General features: G+C 38.9%; 2 protein-coding genes across 12 annotated transcripts in view; both read right to left on the bottom strand.

The window, feature by feature from the left end:
- The window catches only part of MTMR1 (myotubularin related protein 1), a 43,920-nt gene extending 32,265 nt beyond the window's left edge, over positions 1-11,655 (bottom strand). Inside the window, exons 1-8 of one of the 9 annotated variants that reach the window (XM_014265262.3) lie at positions 11,356-11,655; positions 8,458-8,563; positions 5,967-5,990; positions 3,724-3,780; positions 2,298-2,373; positions 1,414-1,508; positions 1,097-1,204; positions 596-697 (exon numbers count right to left, since the gene is read on the bottom strand). In XM_014265262.3, coding sequence (XP_014120737.3) covers positions 596-697; positions 1,097-1,204; positions 1,414-1,508; positions 2,298-2,373; positions 3,724-3,780; positions 5,967-5,990; positions 8,458-8,563; positions 11,356-11,486 — 699 coding nt within the window. In that variant the 5' untranslated portion in view covers positions 11,487-11,655. The remainder of the gene's footprint in view (positions 1-595; positions 698-1,096; positions 1,205-1,413; positions 1,509-2,297; positions 2,374-3,723; positions 3,781-5,966; positions 5,991-8,457; positions 8,564-11,355) is intronic. The other 8 variants (XM_014265263.3, XM_014265264.3, XM_005484489.4 and 5 more) reach the window with 8 other exon arrangements.
- Positions 11,656-11,934: 279 nt separating this feature from the next.
- Positions 11,935-22,361, bottom strand: part of MTM1 (myotubularin 1) — a 42,270-nt gene continuing 31,843 nt past the window's right edge. For 2 of the 3 annotated variants that reach the window (XM_074551338.1, XM_074551336.1), the window contains 4 exons: positions 18,562-18,654; positions 17,611-17,724; positions 17,125-17,301; positions 11,935-14,886 (listed from right to left, as the gene is read on the bottom strand). In XM_074551338.1, coding sequence (XP_074407439.1) covers positions 14,719-14,886; positions 17,125-17,301; positions 17,611-17,724; positions 18,562-18,654 — 552 coding nt within the window. In that variant the 3' untranslated portion in view covers positions 11,935-14,718. The remainder of the gene's footprint in view (positions 14,887-17,124; positions 17,302-17,610; positions 17,725-18,561; positions 18,655-22,361) is intronic. The other variant, XM_074551337.1, reaches the window with a different exon arrangement.

Genomic DNA, 22,361 nt, shown 5'->3' with positions numbered 1-22,361 from the left:
AATATCAAGCAGACATAACACCTTCAGTCAAGACTGGAAAACACTGAGCTAGAAAAAAGATAGTTTTTTCCATTAAGTATGAGTTCCATTAAGCATGAGTTTAAAGTTCAAAAAACCAACATAGGAAACAGAAAATTGAAGGTACTTGCCTCTGATCACACAACACATCAATGGCAATGCAAGATTAGAAAATTGTTTTCCTACCCACCAACCAGTTCCTTACCCACACAAGCAAACAAAATAGGATTCTGCAGCTAATAACAAGATTAACTGTACCTATTTGTTGTATTAGATAGAACTTCTAGATTTAATTATCTACTGCAGAAAACAAGAGTCAACACATACATATTTTTAATCAGTAACATTAGGCAAACCTAGATCTCAAGGGTTATGCATAAATTAATTTCACCAATAGCAGACAGCTGTGTTTGATGAATTAATGCAAAAATCACACAGGGTCAGAGTGGCCTGCCCGCTCTGCAACACATTTTATGAATCAACACTTCAAAGTTTGTTATGCAGCCCTTGTATTTCCCCCCTACACTCTCCCAAAAGAGGAGAGCCAGTGACAGCCTCTCTCCATCTCAAGACTTACCAGCCCATTAGAAACAGGAAATGCACGTATTGCAAGGTTTTCAAAGATCTCCAGTCTGTTCTGCTCTTCCTGTTTATAGGCCAGCCGCAAATTTCTCATATCCTGTCAAAAATAAGTGACAGTTTTACTCTATGATAACTTAAAAAAAGAAAAAGCAGTTCTAAGACATCTGATTGAATGAAGGCATATATGGAACACTAAGTCACTGACATCATCTAACCCCCAACAGGACAGAGTTGTGTAAGCATTCATGAGGTAACTAGAACTGTCAGTAGAGATGCTTGATATAAAAACTGCCCCTTTTTCTTTCAATTCACTCTTCAGACAAAAGGCAGAAGTGTTTTAGACTGCAAGTATCATAGAGGAATTGAAACAAATGAAGTACGATTCAAATACAGGGAACTGATCAGACAGAAAAACAGCACACAGGCTGGCAGATTCTTCTTACAGAAAAATGAAATGAAAATAATTTAATATTAATAAATCTCTACCATGCCTTACCTTGCAAACTATTTCTATACCACAAGAATTGTCTCCATGGCTCTGTACTCCAATTTTTTCAACCCTACTTATAACTCCAAGGGGAACATCAACAACAAAAGGTGGATCCTGTAATTTGTATATAAAACAAATAGACTTTATTACGTTAGAAGAAATACAAATTACTACTATTCGTGTGTGTTTCATTAAAGCCATCAGTAATTCCAGTTTAGTAAATTGCTGTGAAATATCACACTTCATGGAATTTGTCACTTTCTGAAATCTACTTCAGCAACATTCCTACCTGAAACTAGAGGCAGATAATGGTGAAGTCTTACCCTCTCCACACTTTTGATGAACATTCTGAAGTCCGTCACTGTGAGTGTGCCACTGACTGCTCCCATAAATGGGCAGATATACATAACGTCCTTAGCTGGAAAACAGATCAATCAGAGCTTTGCTTTACTATTACAGACATTTGTTGCATAACAATCTATTTTCATTTGAAACTCACAAGATTTTGGCAGCTCCATAAGATTTTGATGCCTGACCTCTTTAGGAAAGTCTATTCTTGCAGAGTTATCTTCATCTCAACAATGAAAGGTATTCCCCTGCTGCTCCTGAGCAACTGGGGCAGGGCTGAGCAAGGGCAGGCAGGTCCCCAGCATCTGCAGGTACCCAGGTGCAGAGCAGCCACACTCACCCCAAAGACAGAGCATCCAAAGTGGCAATTACTGATCCACAGGCACTCAATCTCCAAGTAATTCAGTTCTATGCCCATAGCTTTGTTTTCACTTTTATTTGCTGGTATTCTTTCCTAGCCAAGTACTGCACTGCTAGCACAGAGCTTGTTGTCACATGCCAGAGTGAAATAAATCCCACTAAGTACTGGAAACTAATTCACCACAACTTCATCTTTTTTGAAGAATAGAATTTTGAAGCTGTGATATATCCTTAGCACCTCCAAGCAGAAATACAATACATACATCCTTATAGAACAAAAAATCCTTAGGAAAAGAAGTATTATCTATATGTAGCAAGTCATCCTCTGGATCTGATTTATCTTTCCTACATTTGGATTTACAAGACTAAGAAAAGAAATCCACATCTAATTTTAAGTGGCATTAAATGCAATACCAAAAGTCAAAAAGAAGTCATATTCTGTTTTTAAATAAAGCAGCAATTTACCAGTATTCAGTGCAGCACTCAGTGGTACACTTACCAATAACTTTGATTGATTCTCCAGGAAAAAGTGGAGCCTCTTCCATCTGTGCCAGTTTGTTTCCATCCCGCAGTGCCTGGCAAAAATCCAAAATCATGAGTAAATCTCACTCTCCATCTGTACCACATCGATATATTTTGATGTAAAGTGCTTTTACTACCAGATTACTGGAACACAAGAAGTGTGTCTTTTTTAAAATCACACAACTGTACTAAACAGTACCACAGTAAAAGAAAAAAACAAAACAACAACCAAACACAAAACTAAGCATTATAAATTTAACACAGACATACATGTTAGTTACATATTAGTAACAAAGCATTCATGCAACAATTAGTTTCACATGCTAGCTATATACAGCATACAAAAATAAGAACAATAAGATCAGCCCAAATTATTAATTAATAATTTGTTAGTGTTTTGCTGAATGCAGGTATTATTTGGGGTATTTTATCTATTTGAGAACATTTTAAAGCTCTTTTATTTTTTTAAAAAATTCTAACGCTGCTTATTTAATATTTGAGTATTTTCATCTGAGAGAATTATATGGCAGAAACTTTATTTAAACATTTTGACTTTGTGATTTTGATAGTAAGAAGCACCCCACAATGCTCTATTTCAATCAATACCTTACACTAAGAGTGCCACAGGTTATGGAACTGGTTCACTATAGGAATTTTGGATCCAGATGGTCAGATTAAGAATGAAGTAATAACAAAATATAGAAGGACAATTAGCAATTTTAAAATAAGAGTTAGTTTAATAAATTTTCATTGAGGTAAATGGCTTCATTGCTGAATGATACATGATGGATTCTTAGGGTCCTTTGCTGGCAGCTAAGATTTACAAAGTACTAAAGATTGTAATAAAGCATAAAACAGTTTGTGGGACTGTTAAGGACCATGTAATAAAGTGATCTGTCTCAGGTCAAAATGATGAGACATTAGGGTCTCCATTTTTTACATCCTGAATAAATATAATGGGGTAACTTGTTAAAATAAACAACTAATCCTCCCCTAGTATTGCAGCTCTGACCCACACAGAAGTAACTGGCAGGATCTCTCTGCTTCCACACAGACTACCCCAAGCTTTTCCTAATAAATAATTTCTAAAAATATTTCAGCTGATCTCTGGCTTGAGATTTCCTTGGAAAATTTTGGAATTTTACATTCAGCAGTCAATCACAAAAAATAATGTGCTTACAGACTGAGGGTGGATGTGCTCTGTAAGCCAGGCTTATGTTCAGTATTATATTTTAGACTACATGACCTTACAAGAAAACTCTGTCTGGCACATAACCAGTTACAACTAAATGCTTTCTAGGGCTTCTCTTGAGTAAGAAAAGTAAGATTTGTATGCACTGTATGAATACTACTTTATAGTACCTTGCTACATAGTTAATGAATGAAAGATGAGTAAAACTTGCCACCTGATCAGGTTCTGCTTCAGAATGATAGCCATTGTGTCCATCCTGAATCTCCTGCTTTGCATGAGGCAGCAGTAGGGCAAGAGAGAAGTAACAGCAAAAAAATTGCAGACAACAGGTGAAAGGACAGAATCTTATCTTTTTCTTGTTTCCCTTTTAAAAATTTCCTTAAAAAGACAGCATATACTTTAACTCCAGTTTAGCTTTCCAAAATCTTCCACTCCTGGCACACACTACTTTCCACAGAAGGGAATCCAAGCTATTAGCACCATCCTTTAAATGTTACTTGGCACAACACAAAATGAAAAATTTACTCTCTTTTTCACAAAAGAGTCAGTGCTGGAAGATAAGAACATAAAAGTATGTACTGTCTTTTTAAGACAAATAACCTTTCAATGAAGAAAATTAATTTCAGTATGCCACATGCTTATCAATAGAAGAAATTGAGTACAACTTGCAATGGCAGCATTATGGGAAAACTCATGCAATCTTTTACAGAAAAAAATAGATTGACATCAAATAGAAGTACCTAGACATTTTAAAAAAAGCTTTGCTGTGTAAAACATGTTGTAATTGAAATCTCAATCTTATAGTTTTACACATCTTTCTAGCAACTTCTATGTTGTTGTTTGAAACTTGGCCAGTAACTTTACAGAAACTAAAATTACTACCCACAGCAAAATATGCAAACAATTCACATTTTCATGGTAATTTATTTTTGCATCATTGGCAGCAAATCCTGAACATTAGTTCAATTTCCTTAATAAACATAAGGTCCTTTTGCACACTGGAGAGAAGCACAAATGTCACTGGGTCAGCTGAAGGAATTATTTTAACATGTTCAGCCAAAAATGTTCTTCCATCTTCTTCCTTTAACAGCTGGAGAGAAGTTGTGCTCGTGACAGTCCATCACTCCCAGTTCAACTGCAAAGAACTCACTTGGTCAGACTGGAAAATCAGCCTCAGTCTAAATTTACAAGTGGTGTTAGAAGTCAATTTTTCTTTTTACAGTATTTCTACAAGAAACCCTCAAGAACAAGCTTAGAAAAAGGACTTCAGGTATCTTCAGATAATTTGAACTCTACATGAGTTTAAAAAGTTGTATGTAATGAAAAAACCTTTTCAAGCTATTATGTTACTAACATTTTGGTATGGGTAGAATTCTGTCATATAGAAATTACTTAAATTTCAGATCATAATTATATTGTTTCTGAAATCAAAGAAAAGTAGACACTGTGATCTCTGGAAGAAAACCAGCAGGACAATGAGCAAATACACCAAAAAATTTAAATATATGAAAGACAAAGAAGCAGAGCAGACCATTCAAATATCAAAGCCTTTACACAGAACTGGGAACAACTGAACAAAACCACTTTTTGTTACTCAACTAAGACTAATTATTTGAAGTGCTATTGATTCAAAAGCAAAAAAATATCAATTTGTGGATTTGTATGATTGGACTAAACACATAATTTTTAAATAGGTAAACAACAGATGAGAAAAAGAATCCATTCAGACTTCATCTCTTGGTTTCAGACTGAACAAGAGGTCTTTGTTTGAATAAAAGTGTTGGACACATTTCATGAACAATGTCAGAACACTATCCAGATCATTTCTCACTCCATAAATGTTACCAAGAGAGAGGGGCAAGAAAACAAGGCATGCCCTTTTTAATCTTCAATGGACAATGGGCAAGCCCTGGTCTCAAAATTATCATTAAAAAGATGTAGGTCATTGCACTAGTGCCTAACTTCAAACCTAACTTTCAATCCTATTACAGCTTGGTAGCAACTAATTTATAACAAGTACAAAGGCAAGCATGAATTTGGAACTTACTTAAATAGGACAGACACAGACAAAATGCTTTTACCACTGGTATTCTTTAGCACAGACATGTTAGAGCTGCTAACACAGTACTCTGCACTCTGAAGCACGTAAACCTGAATTGCAAGCATCCATTTTGTCAAAATTAATGTAATAAAACTGAAGTTAGTATTGCACATTCATAACATAATTTTAAAATATTGCTCTCTTACATACTGACTTTCATTGCTCATGAAAACATTGTAATGTATATAAAGCATTTTTGTGGCAAAGAAGCTGTTGCACTGCATAGCAAAATGGCCTGACTGCTCCATAAAACCCATTAATGAGGTAAAGAACGCTTGACACACCAAGATCTCACACAGCACAAGAGACACACAGGTAGGAGGCAGTTCACTGTTAGCCAAAGGGAATCTTACCCGTATTACTGGCCTCCTGTACACCTGTTAGTTAAAATATAAAATATTATCCAATGAAACACATGGGTTTGATTTGTTAAAGATACTGTATCTTATTTCACCAGATTTTCAAAAGAACTCTACTTCCAAACATTTTAATTATAGCTGGGTTTTGAAAGAACAAAACAAAACTATGTAGAACTAATAACTCTCATTTGCAGATTTTTTTGGTCTAAAAAAAAAATCAGCCACTTGATTTTAGTGATGTAACAAATTCCAAGCTCTTTGAAAACATTCATTCCTAATCACCCTTTTATCCTGCTACACTGTGCTATTGTTGAAAGAGAAGAAAGAGCCTGGTAATCCTTCTAGGTGGAAGACAATAAGCCTGCACTAACAACCATGAAGGAGAGGCACAGGACCTTTCAGAAAAAGACAACTCTTCTCAGCTTCTGAAGGTGCTTGTAGCCAGCAGCTACAATCTGAGCCATTTTCATTTATATGAGCCCCTCATTCAAGAACACTCTGCAGGCAGAGCATGTGTCAGAGAGGACACACAGAGCAAGCTGAGCTCAGCCTGAGATCACTGCTGCTGGAGGGTTTAGCAAGCGAGAGCTCCCCCAGTGCTCTCCGGTTCTGACCATTCCATCAGCTGCCCCCTGGCTTCTCTCGTCCCTGTAAGTCATGTAAGACTAACGTGAGTAACACTGCTAGATACAAAAATCAATATATTTACTTGGTTTTGCAAGCGTATTAATTTAAACAAGAAAAAAGAAAGAATAAAGCAATGATTTCCTGGTAAATCCAGCACAAAGTAACAGAACTGCCTGACCAGTTCCAGGAGCAAGCACACATCTGAGCTGTTCTGAAGGCTCTGAGTTGTAACATAGTCTCTAAATGCAGCAATTCGAGGTAACCAAAGTAATGAAGACCCAGCAAAGGGCATCAAAAGAGAAAGATGTCTCAAAGGAAAACTGAGCTTTTCATGTGTGGATTCCACAGTAATAATGAACAAACACAACCTGTTAGTGGTACTGAGTAAGCAACTATAAAAAATTCCATCACGTTATATACAAATATGGGATTTCAAATCACAGCAATGCAGTGATGCCAAATACAATTTATCCACAAAAATTCTTAATTTAAACCATCCGGCTTAAATCCTTTTCTTTTATTTCTCAGAGAGAATGAAGTAGAATTTTAATTAGGCCTTAAAAAATTTATTCCTGTTAAATAATATCTGAGATGAGTCTGGTATAGAGATGGAAGCTATTCAAAATTAAACAGTGCTCTTCATTCCAGAGGAATGCACTCTACTCAGAGATAAACTGAACACCAGGCTTACACACATGGATTTTACCTAAAATGAAATCCTTGGCAAATGCAACATCAACAGATGCAATGCAAGCTTTCCCACAGTGTTTCACCAAAAATGATGGCCTTGACCTGGAGCAAGCATTTGCAATTCAGCTGCTGTAGAATGGGAGAGCTACTCTGTACAAAGTGCTGACTGTGCCAACTGTGTGAAACTCTGTCGAACTTTTAAACACACTACAGTCAAAAACATTTTGTGGACACATCTCAGACTCAGGCTGAATCTGACCTGCTGTCACTCAATCTAAAATGTGCTGTTTCCTGACAACATACTTTGTAATCACAGAGCATATGTGAATTAAAATCAAGTTAAACAAAACAACAGAAAGACATAAAAACTTTCCAGTGGCCATTGTTTATGAACAATAAAACTGTTACAAATCTAGGAAGAAAAAGGGATCTAAACAGCAGCAAGTTGGGCTTCTTAAAGGGAATTGAAAAACAAGGGTAAGTTTAGTCACGTTGTGAGAAGAGAAAAACTGCCCATGCTCCATTCCTGACAGCTGAGCTGAGTGGCTGCATGAAGGGAACAGCCAGTGAGGGTGAAAGAACAGGGGCACAAAAGCACAGTGGAACTCAGAGAAACCATACTGTGCATCATTACCTTCATGACAAAAATGCTGCTGGGAAGGAATGAAAAAGGTGACTTGTTCGTTTGATGTTAAATTCTGTGTCTCTGGAGAAACCCCATCAAAAATGATACTCAATTATGTTCCCTACACAGTAACAAAGACATTAATTTATTTTTTGTGGAATCTGAGGAGCTCAATTCTGCACTCTGAATAACACACACCAGAAACCGTTTCAACCTATAACTATAATCTACTTTACTAATTATTTTATAGAGTAATCAAAAGAAAACTCACTTTTGATGTTTTATTCAAAACATTTACTTCTAAAATTTCCTTTCACTTCTCTGTTAATTTTTATTCTGTAGACTTCAATGGCACTACTCTAAATATAGAGGAAAACAGGGAGCAAATTCAAGAGACTCCTCTGGATAATGAGATGTTTCTAGCTCTGAAACACTCAGTGATCACTCAAGTACTTACCATTGGCTAATCAAGATAGCAAGGACCCTCCCCATCTTCCACTCTTGTATCTTAAAACAAACCAATGCATTCTTCAAGTCACTTACCCTGTAGTCTCTGGACACACCCTCTGATGGGACAGACCCTGAAATCTGACTGGAAATGGTCGCAGCTATCAGCTGTTTACACCATTCCACGTGGGATCCAGTCGGGCTACAAAACCAGAAATTTCAAATTATTTAGCAGTAATTCAAAATGTGTATTTTGAACAGCACAGATCCAGAAAGCAACACTGTAAATGATCAATAACATAATAAAACTTTGTTTGCTTTGTGGGCAGTATGCAACTATTTTATTGATCAAATTCCATGAAAGAATTTTACTAGATCATGTCAGAGACACAGAGCTGTCAGGATGTTAAAAGTGAGGTTAGGGTCCTAGGAACTTGAAAAACATTCTGCTCCTTATCCAGTGTAATTTTACCATTCATGTGCTTCTTTCTTAAATCCATCCATGGAATGAGTTTTGCCAAGTAACAGGAAACTCCTTATACTGTCCTTATTAATATGTCCTGATTATTCTATAAAGCCTCAGAATTAAATTACTTTGTGCTAGTATTAAAAAAAAAAAATTAACTATGCTAATGTTGTATTCTGTATTCAATGTTAAAAATAAATGTTGTCTAAAGGGTAACTTCTAGGTGGCTGCAGCTTTTTCCAATTAATGAAATAAACCCTGGATAATCTTTCACATTCCACAGCACTGAATTGCACAGCAAAGGGTGTTTACAAGAACCCTAAAGCACCTGAACTGCACTAAAGCCCAGGTGATGCCATTTCAGAACAGCAGCTGAACTGGAGCTGCCCACAGGTAATGCCCCACTGAGAGGGAGAAGCAATGACAGTCTGAGGTGCACTAGGGCTGCTCAACACCCACTGGTATCCAAGGAAAAACTGGGAATGCCAGAGGGAACTGAGCATTACCACAGCCTCAGATGGTATCTCAGATAACTGCCACTTTTCTTCACACCATTCTGCTGTGCTCATCTATAGACTGAATGCTTATTCAGAAGTCAAATAGAGAAAGAAAATGTTATTTTTTTAAAAGTTAATTTATAAACTAGCTTTGGATTCTATGAATGCTCCATGACATTGAAGTGAATATACTTACACATACCCAGCAGGTGCACCACACCTCAGACATTAAGAGGGTGGGGTAAGGATTGGTCACCTTAGATGACCAATTACTACTGAAAAAGAGACCTTTCCTTACATTAACTCTGCCACCATAACTAAGTATAAGGCACAGATCTATGCAACAATGTCATACCCCAAATGGAAGATCTTTCAAAAATTTTCTGATAAATTTTAATCGCTTCCTTCCCACCTGCACATTCTACACAGGACTAGATCTCACAACCTTGTTTTGCAACTAAAACACATTTATAATAGTCCTGCTTGAAGAACAAGGACAACTCTCAGGTTAGCACTGAACTTAAACCCAGATTTACTTAGAGAACTCCTCATGTGAGTTCTGCAAAAGAGCCCAACGCTGAAATCCTACAGAAATCCTTTTCTTACCTAATTTATTTCTCCTTCTCTCACATCTCTTTAATTTCCAGTATAGCTCTTCAGGGTTTGCCTAAGTTTGTTTTCAAATGAGCACTCACTTGTTAATTAAGTAAAGTATTTATTTTTCTATGGCTTATCTTCACAAGGAATCACTATATCAACAGAGCTAGTAACAGCAGGAAAACAAATATGAATGCAGGACCATCCCCTGAGGCCAGCGCAGGGGATGTGACAGCGTTCCAGAGAACACTGATCACACCGAGGTGCCTTGTCCCCATGCACCAGCGGGGCACACAGCAGAACTCACTGCCTTTGCATTCTATCTCATCTGCAGCCACATATCAGCCTGGCCTGGCACAACCCTACCGGCAAACAAGTGAACTGTATGACAAATGGACATAACTGGGACAGGAAAGAGCAAGATCAGAAGAAGAGAAGATGAAAATTAGGATAAGAAAGTGCATTAAATAAGGAACACAAAGGTGCACATCTTGATGACAGAAAATGGACATTTGATTTCCATCCTCACTAGAATGATGGAAATCCCCAGGTTTCTATTGAGAGAAAAAAGAGAATACAGAGACTGGAACCTAGGACTGATTTTAAACATTATTCTTTATTTAGTTTTCATCAGGGTGAGATTTCCATTCACTTCTACTCTTGCTTAAGGATTTTTAAGCTCAATTCTGAAGCCCACCTTCAGCTGGAAACTTCTGAGTGAAGTAATGTCTCTGCCAGCGGCTGCCGGAGGAGATGCGGTCCCACCTGGCACCGCTCTGGTGAGACCCTGCGCACCCACCGCACACACAGACACACACAAACACATAACGCACACACAGACGCACCAGGGACACATAGACACACACGGGACACGTAAGACACACACCGCACACACTTACGGACACACACCAGGGACACACAGACACACACCGCACACACTTACAGACACACACCAGGGACACACCGCACATCGAAAGGGCACAGCGGTGCTTGGGGACAGTCCCACCTCTGCAGATTAAATACACACACGGAAAAAACCCCAAACCAATCGGGAAGAGACTCAAAACCCGCGGACGGTCTCAGCTCAGGTTTGCAGGACGCTGCCCCAATCCCCGGGCCAAAGCCCCCGGGCCGCCTCAGCCTCGGCCAAGCCGGCGGCGGCACTGCCGGCACACGGCAAGCGCAGGAGGAAACTTTGACAACGGCCGGTTCCCGCCGCGGACCATCGGCCGCTGCACAACTGCCGCCCTCAGACTGCAGCTTCTGGGGCCGGAGGGGTCGGGGAGGCCGCCCTGAGACCGGGGGACCGCGCTCGGCCGAGGCTCGGGCCGAGGGGCGCCCGCCGCCTCCCCCGCCGGGCCCCGCAGGCCGCGGCGCCCCCTCTCCCGCCGCCCGCTCCGCCCGGGGCCGTCCCCGGCCGCCGGCCCCGCTCACCTGTCCAGGGTCTCGGTGCTGGGCTGCCGCGACCCCGCGCCCGCCGCCGCGGCGCCCCCCGCCCGCACGGCTCTCCGGCTCACGCCGCCGCCTTCCACCGCCGGCCCCGCCGCCGCCGCCGCTCGCTCCATGGTTCCGGCCGCGCCGCCGGGATGGCGGGCGGTCTCCCGCCTCTCCGCGGCGCCCGGCCCGGCCGCCACAGCCCAGCCCGCTGGGGCCCCGGCAGCGCCGAGGGCTGTCACCTGGCGGCGGCGCCTTCCCAGAGGCCCCCGCGGGAAGGCGGGGCCGGGCCCGGCTAAGGGAGGGCCGGGCCGAGGGACGGCAACTCCCGCCCGCCGCCCGTTCCGGCCCCAGCGCGGAGACGCGGCAGGAAAAGGGCTGGTGGAGGCACAGAGTTCAGCACTGACATCTTTATTTTCCCCTCCCCGCACAGACACGGCAGACGGATAATGTTCACTGCTCTCCCCCGACCCACGGCCTGGCACGTAGGGCCCGGCTCCAGAGCAGTCCCGCGGCATCCAAGGAGAGCGGCCGACACGGTTAGTGAGGAAGCGGCAGCACTGAGGAGACCTGCGCTGGTACTGATCACACTGATCGTGTTCTCATGCATGACAGAATGCTCATTGCGACACAACATCTGAACTCAAGGCAGAGGTTAACAATACATCAAAAGGAGGTAGCACACAAGTCATGTCTTAGGTACAGCCATAACTGATGCTGGGGGGAAGGGTAAGGCATGAGCAAATAAAAGAAGGCATTCAACAAATAACCTTTCTAAATAAGTAACAGAAACCCAGCACAAAACCTAGCTTATTCTCCTCATGTCCATGGAAGGAAGAATACAAAAAACCTAAACTAGCATTCCAAGACTGACACTTCTTATGGGATATTGGGCATTCATTGCTGGTGATGCTGACACCCCAGCTCTGCTTTTCACCCCTCCTTGAAAAGGCACTCAGCGCCTGCAAGTCTCATCCTCACGAGCTCAGAAGCTTCCCCAGGCGTGCTCCTGGCAGGGACCGCTGTGCACAGAGCTCAGGAGGTCTGTGCAGAACAGCCCAGACTGGGGGAAGGACAGAGATGTTCTGCTAGCACTGATAAATCTGGATGCCTACATTCACAAGTAGTATTTTCCAGAATAGACTGGATTAAAATCACCTTTATGTTGGTCTCATATGTAAAAACAATTAAAACACACATCCTATCTGCTGGCTTGAAAAATTGCAAGCCTGCAGAGAGCCATGTTAGAGAGCTTCAAAGACAAATTCAGCTGAAGAATAATACAAAGTAATATGTAATGAAGTAAGTGCAAAAAGATCCTTTCCATTACATGACACTTTCCCAAATGTAACAGGTTATCATGTAGTGTTTACACAGTAAAAACGATTAGATTTTCAGAACTTTATCACACCGCTCAGAGATGTCACCAATATGTTAAACTCAAATACAGAAACTTTAAATATTCTAATAAAAATAGCGCTTTTTTCTTTAAATAAACCACAAGTAAGTAGAAGGCAAATATACCAGAGTATGCATAGCTTTCAAAATGTAAAATATATCATGAACAACTGAGTATCCTTCCTCATTTATCTGATGTAATGAATCTTAACAAGTCAAGATTGGGGGACAACATTGTTATTTTGGATACACATACTGGAGAGCATAGATGGGAGAATGAAATTTAGAGGACAAAAGTCATATAATAATGCATATTTAGAGCACACATGCTGTATGCTCTGAACTTCCCTGAAAACACAGTGCAACTCAGTGCATATAGTGAATTAAATCCAGAGGCAGTATATTTTTATTCCTTTGAAAAAATACTGTTTTAAATATTCAATGTCCTCTAAACTTTGACTTATTTTATGGAACTATACCTTTAAATTTAGTTTTCATATGCAAAATATTTACACTTTATAAACTTGCAGAATTTCTAATAAACTATATTATATACACTTACACAAAACTTAATTTATATATAATCCTATTATATCTTGCAGATCAAAACTCACCACATGTACAATAATTTACAATGACAGAAGCCTCAAGCATCAAAATATCTCCTTTAAAATAACAATATTAGAGTCCTTTACAGATTCTGACTTGCAGTATTTCCTGGATTGCTTGAATATCATTAAACTTATGAGAATATGCAAAATTTTAATTAAATATCAAGAGCAAAATTTGTACTGTCATAAGAAATGCTTGCAACTATTTAAAAATTACCTGAAAGAAACAAATTAAAGATTTCCAAAAAGCCTCTGAAAGGTAGGCTTGAAACTAGAGCTCACTTGAATGTTCAATGTAAGTGCAGACACTATATGCAAATCTTGGATACTGAAGCCCCTTAAATATGTTAGAATAAATTTGTTGAACAGGAGTTAAATTAAACAGTAAAGTATAAATGTACAAGCTTTCAAAATTATTTATAACTGAGAATTTTTGTCTACTTTGGTATAAAAGCTCCTTTAAACAGGCACATTTATTTTTAAAAGACAAACAGAAGCTTTAATACTATGGCTATTGCTGGATATTTAAGCAATGTCTCTGTAGTTCTGTTTTTCATTTTATAAACTTTCTTTTGGAAATATTAAATTCTGTATTAATCCAAAGAATCAATACTGCCCACAGTGATAATTTGTACTGTACTTTAGTGCTGAACAGCTAACCCAAACAGAACTTCTCAGAAACCAGTACAACTTTCATTTGTTCTTTAAAAAAAAATAAAATCAATTTACAATAAAAAAGTTTCTTTTATTTTGATATCTACTGAGCTATTTGAATTTTTTATTTAGAAGCACATCACTGAAATGCCTTCCATATTTCTATTTATTAAAAAAAAGTAAAATTTGGAATTCTTGGGTAATCAGAAAGTTTCAACACTTCTCTCTGACATCTTGCAATATAATTTATTTTTCTCTCATGAACTCCATGAATGTATTCCTAACAGGAATACAGACATACCTAATTATATACAATGTTAATATTCCTATTGCCATTATTGTGTTTATTCATGACAGGTAAGACTGAGCATAAATTTCCTTACAAAAACATGACCTAAAATGTAATAAATTAAAGCATTCTTATGAAAACAATATAATCAATTTAACTTGTACCAGACCTACCAAAATAACTCTTAAAGCCCTCCATAGCTACGAGTTGATTAATAATGTTCCCAGTCCACAGGTTCTGAAAGGCACGTAATCGAAGAGCTGGGTTTGTTCTGAAGTCCTCCTCAAATGAAGACAGTTTATAATAATTTGTGTTAGGACAGTCTAGTGTAAGGCATTAGAATATTCCTCTTTAGAGATCTATGTTAAGCACCACTTGCTATTACAGTATGGGAAGAAGCCAACATTTTCTTCAAAATTGTGTTTGTACTTGGGACACCATTTGTGAGGGAGATGTTGATGAGGCTGATGAATTGGATATCTTAGCATTATTTGTGATCTGAAGCTCTTCAAGTCTCCTGATATAATCATCACGCAAGGCAAGGAGCTCCAGGTAACGCTGCTCCACGGGGTTTGGCTGCTAGGAAGAGATCCAGGTTAGTGTGAGCACTTCACAGCCCCAGGTGAGTGTGAGCACTTCACTTTCACACAGGCTGCTCGAGTATCCAGGGCTCCCTGGCAGGTGTAGCACATCAGAGCTAAACAGAACCACTCACTGCTGTGACCTGAGAGCCCTCTGTCTTCCAGCTGCCTCCCCCAAAGCCCATCTTGGCACAAAATCCTTTGTCCTAACTCAGTAAAATCGGCCGCCACTTCCTGGAACATATGGATTTTATTTTCTTATCTAATATTGTGTGCAAGATAGTTACTTGTATACCTTGAGCAAAGCTTTTTTCCTGACTTACTAAAAGGTTTTAGAGTCCAGAAGCCAAATGTCTCAGCATCTTCCAGAAAACACAGTGTTTAGCCAGATTATCTTAGCTACACTGATCAGATTAAGATCCATGTCTTCAGTTTAAATAACTTTTCTCACTGATGAAATTTACTGGAATTTTTAATAGTTAATTTGCAACTTGGTGTAAATAAGTGAAAAAACATTTTTAAGTGAATTGTCTAAGTAAACTTGCACCTGTTTATAATCAACTGCTCTGGCTTTCAAGAGATTACTCAGAAAGAGCATTTTAACTCTTTCCACTTTGAGCTTGACTTCCTTTTCAGACTAATGAAACAAATGGAAAAGAACTATTACAAACGTCCAAAGCAGAGAGAGAGCCTGAAGTTACCTTCAGCTGAATACACCTGTCTAGAAGCTGTTGCTGTTTCAGTTAACTGCCTGTCATTCAAACCTACCAGCAGTGGAGTTTTAGCAGCAAATGGTTGAACACCCCACCAGTTCAAGACCAGTTCAACCAGCACTCTGAGCTGCACCACTCACTGTGCTCCTATCTGAGGATCATGGTGAATGCTGAGGCAGCTGTGGAAGTTGGATCAGTGCTGATGTGGGTACTAAGGTGACTGGTGATGTAGGATAATAGTTTTGCTAGCAGAACATAATTCTAAGAAATGGACTAAGAAAGGTCATCAAAAAAATGATTCAGGCTACATGTTCATTATTCAGTTGCTTAACTGAACATGAAGCATAAATTTTATCTGCAGGAAAAAGTAACATTTTGCGGACAAAAATGGTGAAAATTAGGGACCAGTAGAAGCAGCAGACTGTTGTAGGAAGTGCAAACTTGGGTTTGCATTTACAAGGAGAAACTCCTGCCAAAAAGCTCTCCCAATAGGCAAACTGCATTTTTAAGTAGATCTATAGCTAATTTGCATGTCTTATAATTCTTTATTTTCTAAAATAAATCTTTATATTCACCTTTTGCAAAACACCCTTATTTTTCACAACAAGCAACAAAAGCTTTAAAACCAGGATTTCCAATTCCAATAGGCAATGTACTTGTAAAAAGCCATAGCAAACTGCCAGGCTTTCCTGAAGCCTCTAAAGTGCTGTAAATAATACAGGAGATCAGCTGTGCAAAAGGAAGTGTATTGCTTCAAAACTACTGACTCATTCCAAGGGCTGGACTGTGAAGACTGCTTCTGTCAAGCAAATTGCTCCTCTATCTTCTACTCAAATCTCCATAAGCTGTTAAAAAGGACAAAAAAGTCTCTATACAAAATCTTTATGTGCCACATGGTGGAGATTTCCAGCAAGACTGTAACAAACACTGAGTGTCCATATGGATTAAAACCACAGAACTGAACTATGTGTCATTTGATAAAAGCTTTTCTGGACTTCCAATCTGATCTACTTGTACAATTTTCAATAACAGCTTTCACCCACAGTGTAAACAATGCTGGGTCATCAATGTTACATAAAAATATTAAATCTTACCATCAATTCATATAGCTTTGAAAGAGAAAGGACTCAGCAGGTCATTTCATTTGTAAATTGTTTCATACCCTCTCTAAGCAATAGGAGAAAGACCAAGCAGATGCAACTGTGTTTGTGTTGCTAATGTCCCAACTCTTCAGGGATCAGCAAGCCCCATTTCTAAGCTTTGTCATTCAGGATTTAGTAGCATCAAATGCCCTTAGACATGTGTACAAGAAAAAGGGCTAGAAAGAGCACAAGGATGACTTGCCACTAAACAGACAAATAAGTTCAATGAGCTAAGAGACAGCTAAATAATTGCTTACACTTTTTCCTCCATCTTAACAAATAAAGCATTAAAAACCTGAACAGATTACAGGTAGTACTCTACAAAATCCTTATTTCCTGTCTCTAAGAGCATTTTTAGTATGTTACAGAGAATTTACTTACTTGCTGCCGAATCCTGGGGTTCCACCTGATGTAGTAATTAACCCAGAGCTCTAAATGCCGCATGCTGGCTACAGGATAGAGTGCTCGATTTAGCTCTTTACTATAAAAAGCATTGGTGTATTTAGATTTGTCACTGTTTATCAAAGACCATAAGGATAACGTTCTCTCAGTCACTTTCTAAAATGAAATCAAAATAAGAACAGTAAATATATGCATAACATCAAGAAATCCATCATAGAAGCCACTGTTACATTCCAAAATTAGTACACTTCTGTTTTACTTAGAAGCATAAAACATTTCTGTATTATAAAGATTCCCAACTCAGTGCTTGAGAAGTATTTTAGTGACTGCATGGCACTATTCTATAAGAGCCAGTTCAAAATCACTGCCTGCAAGGACTATAACCACATAGAGTACAACCAAAAAATTCTCTAATCACCTAGAGTAAGACAGCAATGCAATGACACAAGGAGTGGTTTGACCAACCTCTTTTTCTCTGAGGAACTCGCTGTTATACAGGAAAGTGCCAAAGCGGCAGCTGTACAAGTGATCCAGGATTGTGATCAGGAACTGCTCATTGAATTCAAAAGCTGTAGGAAACTAAAACCAGGAAAGACAAACTCATTGTTTACATGGAAAACACAGGGGGATATGCACATGCCCTGGTTGAAACACTGAAAGTAGTTTAGAAGTGTGGATACATCTACAAATAATTTTTAAGATAATGCTTTCATGTACAGTATAGCAGACTACGTGTTCCAATGACACAAGGTGTTCAACTTTCTCAAACTAGTCACTGAAAAATCTCTTCTCAAATTGTTCTACCTACTTTTAATTTATAAAAAGAATAAAGTACAGAATAGTTACACATACACTTTTACTATCTAGACAGAATAAGATCTCTTCAGTGCATTCTTGGAGTCCAGCACCACACAGGAAAATAAAGCTCCTGATCCTCAGCCCTAAGTGGACTAAGTTCACTGCTTTGTTTCATTACTTACTGACATTACAATACTTAAATCACAGCACTCAGAAGCTCCCTAGCTTCCTTTTTAAGCATAGATAAGACAACAGGTGTCCCTGCAGTTCAAGGGACAGCTTCACAAAATGGTCAAACAAAACAACAGACCCCATTAAGACAGCTGGGTGCAATTCCAAAAGCTTTCTGCCAGTATGAAACAACCCTCAGAATGTGTCTGAGAATCCCATACCCAGGAACACCAGCCATGCCTGCACAGCCAGTGCCATGTCCAGCAACATAACCACAGCCTGTGGTTATATCACTTTCACAAAAATAAATACACTCTTTTTTACTACAGGTTAGAGCAGAGGGGTATGCTGTCCTCTTCAAATACTTTTTTCAAAAAAATAAAGATGTAGGGTTTTAGCTCAGTAATCTCTTCACACTGTTACCTTCTGAAGAACATCACCACGTACCTGTTTAGACATCTGCCACACACAATCAATGAACTGCAGAAAGATGGGCGACCTGTCAGTATCAGCATGATTTTTATCACCGTGGCCTATTCTCTGAAATGAAGCAAAGCAGCCTCCTGTTAACTAAAACAGGCTATTTTGTGGCAACAGACATGGTTTCTTATTTGGTACTAGAGCATTGATTCTTCTACAATAAAGCAACCCACTGTTAAAATTTCAAAATTAGTTACTGCACCAAGGAGGAGAGATTCAGACATAGAAACCCTGCAAAGCTGTTCCAAAGATATCCGAAATAAATTCCAAACTGATAACTGGCCCGGTTATAAAAACCTGTTGATTTTTAGACAAGCAGAACTGTGGAAGCATCCATTACTTAAACAGTCAAGACAGATTCTGAACTACATTTACATGGAAAGTCTGTCAAAAGCCAAGCTGCATACTTTGTCTTCCTTTTTATTTTACGCCACTGCAGGACCTAGATCATCAAATTATCCACACATAATCTTCTCTTTCTCCTCCATACTTGAACCTTAATATTCACCCTGAGATAGCAAGCAAACACGAACAAGATAAAAAAAAAAATTCATGTTCTTGACACAAAATTAATAGATTGTTTAAGTTCGGGTGAGCCCCTTATTCTGAGGTGCCCAAAGTAACAATCAAAGGAATTTGCCCCACAGACAAAAAGTAGATTGGGTAAAAGCTGTTTTACTTCCTTTTTGCATTTGATAGCTGAGAACAGGTAAGAGATTCAGGGAAAAAGAGTTTCTTTTCCTTCCCTAATTCTGTTTGAATGTACTTGCTGGAGGAGACAAAAGAAAAGCAAGTATGTTGACCCAAGATGTTGTCTATCTGCCTGCAAAATAGCAAGCTTAATGCCTCAAGGACATGAAAAATCATAAGAGCAGTACACTACTCTGTACAATGGCTTCCAAGACAGTTTAAAATAATAGAATTGAATGGGAGGAAATAGAGGGAAATGAGGAATTGCAGCTGAACTCAGTCAACAGTAACAAATGACTCAAAAAGGGCTATAAAGAAGAAAACAAAATTGGCTTCCTTGCTCTTCAGTTTTCATGGTTTGCAATACTCAATATCCATTAAGAGTCATATATGTGTTTAGTAAGGAGTGAAAGTCTGTCCACTTCCACTCTAGTTAGCAGTTTCAGGATGTCTATTTTCCATCTATAATTATGTCTCATATTTGAATGCATAATTAGAATTAAATTCCACATAAGCAAATTTATCATCTGGAGAGTGCACTAAATTCAGCACATATAGAAAAGTTGGGGTAGGGAATTCCTTTACAACAAGGAAATTTATTGCTCACGTCATTTGATAAAAAATATAGAGAGGAACTATTAAGTGGTCTAATATTTGGTTATTTGATATTAAATAATCCAAATTGCAACCCTGGTATCATAAAAACACGAAGCTTGCACCAACCCAGACAATTAAAATAATGCTCTACTCTTCAACTCCCTACTAAAGGAAAATGAAACAACAACAGTTTCAGAGATGAGGTTCAGGAACTGCTCTAGCTGCACTAAATGTCTACTTCTACCTATTCAAAGTCACAATTCTATCACATAATTACCAAGTTAAAAAGGAGTATGAATTATCATAATATTTTCTGCTTGCATTATAATTTTTTTATCATCGAATAGTTAAGTTTGGACAAGCCCTTTGAGATCACAGGGTCCAACTGTTAACCCAGAAGTGACAAGCCCACCACTAAGCCACGTCCCCAAGCAACACATCACATGTCTTAAACCTCCCCAGGGATGGTGATGCCGCCACTTCTACAGAACACTCCAGAAAAGACTGACTTTCACTATAAGCTAAATAACCCATCAAATAAAAATTTACAGTACTCTCAGATTATAGCAGATGGCTGAAGAGTGGCTTCAAACATTTCCAAAGATTGCTACTTGACTGAGCAAGTTGGGAAAATAGCAGTTTAAGCAAAAGCAACTACTTAAATCACTCTTATTGCTGCTACATTGTCAGACATGAACCAATGGACTGAGTGAATCATCTGGAAGGGATGCCAAGTCCTGCCTCATTATTTGGAAAAAAACATCTGTTGAAGGAGAACAAAATCCTTTGATTATCCAACTAAAATGAATGGTTTAACAAAAAGAAACATAGATTATTTGAATTTATTAATAATGATGAAGAACACACAGATCTCTTTTTAAGCTCTGTGGTAAACCATAACACATGTTTTTGACTTCAAGTGCCCTAGTTATACCATCTAATTTTATCTGCATCCTGACTCTTAACTTTTTGAAGTACAAAATAAAACGTGAGAAAAAAAAAAGTCAAGCCATTGGCTTCACATTTTCCCATGGCTGTACCAAGACAGAATACTTAAAGGTTAATAGAACATATCACTGCTAAAGGACCACAAGTAAGTACACAAAAAACCAGACTACATCAGCTGTCACTCCCAACACCCAAAATACAAACCTCCTGAGCCTCAAAGCACCTTTTGAATGTCAGATGAGAAAATGTCACAGCCCACAAGCACATGTAAATGGCGAGGTGATTTATGCTGAGTAGCTATACATGGATTTCCAAATGACTACAACACTCCTACGTGTTTGCAAATGTAAAATGGCCATGAAACACACAGGTAGGTATATTTTTCCATTTCTTGATTTTTTTCTAGATTGCCTATTTTCCGAATTTTAGCAATATTAATATCTTTAGAATATTCCACTAGGGACAAAATATCCATGCAAGTAACTTCTCCTGAAGTTGTAGAAACGTCTTACTGTGGATTTCAGGGTTCAGCTCCAACAAACAACACTGTTGTAATGTTTATAGTAAGTAACAGCACAGTTTCCACAGCAACCTACTCTGCTCCTCCAGGTTCTTCATGTAGATTTCCTGCTTAAATGGTTAGCTGCCACATTTAGAAAAAGTTCCACTAAGACTTTGAAAAGTTTTCTAACACAAAAAGGATGAACAGGGTCCCTTCCAACTCAGAATATTTCTGTGAATTTTCCGTGAAAATTAGTCACATACCTGTGAAATATTAAGGACTGCCCATGGAAGCAACTACTTGAACCTTCTGAGCTTCTAACCTTCTGCTCAGAAGACAACTGAACAGAAGCTGAGCCAGCATTACCAGTGACAGCTTCTTGGGAGCTGTTACAACCAGTTCAGAATATTTGGCAATCAGCATACAAAATCTCTCTTAGAAGACACTGGTCAGACTCATTCATCTGCTCCTTGTGACTTTCAAAACAGTCCAAAGAAAGAGTGATGGAGAACCTCATGTCCCAGCTTTAGCTGTTCTTCATCTGAAGAATTTCAGAGGACACAATTTTTCTGCCTCCTTCCTTTCTTTCTGCCTCTGCATTTTCTCAATAACCACAGTGACCCTAGCAATTCCATGTAGCCATGATATTTTCTGAAAAATCCTTTCCTTAGAGTTTTTTCTCCTGAGAAGCTGGGAGGCCTCAGGAACAAAATGCAAACAATGATTATCTGCTGCTGTGGGATGCAACAGGTGCATCTGTGATTGGTCTCATTAATTGTTTCTAATTAATGGCAAATCACAGTCAGCTGGCACGGACTCTCTGACACACAAGCCCTTGTTATCATTCTGTTCCTTTTCTATTCTTAGCCAGCCTTCTGATGAAATCCTTTCTTCTATTCTTTTAGTATAGTTTTAATATAATATATATCACCAAATAATAAATCAAGCCTTCTGAAACATGGAGTCAGATCCTCGTCTCTTCCCTCATCCTAAGACCCCTGCAAACACCGTCACAATTCCATGCTTTAAA

The sequence above is a fragment of the Zonotrichia albicollis genome, chromosome 14 (genome assembly GCF_047830755.1).
Source record: "Zonotrichia albicollis isolate bZonAlb1 chromosome 14, bZonAlb1.hap1, whole genome shotgun sequence".
Lineage (NCBI taxonomy): Eukaryota > Metazoa > Chordata > Aves > Passeriformes > Passerellidae > Zonotrichia > Zonotrichia albicollis.
This window is presented reverse-complemented; position numbering and strand designations above follow the sequence as displayed.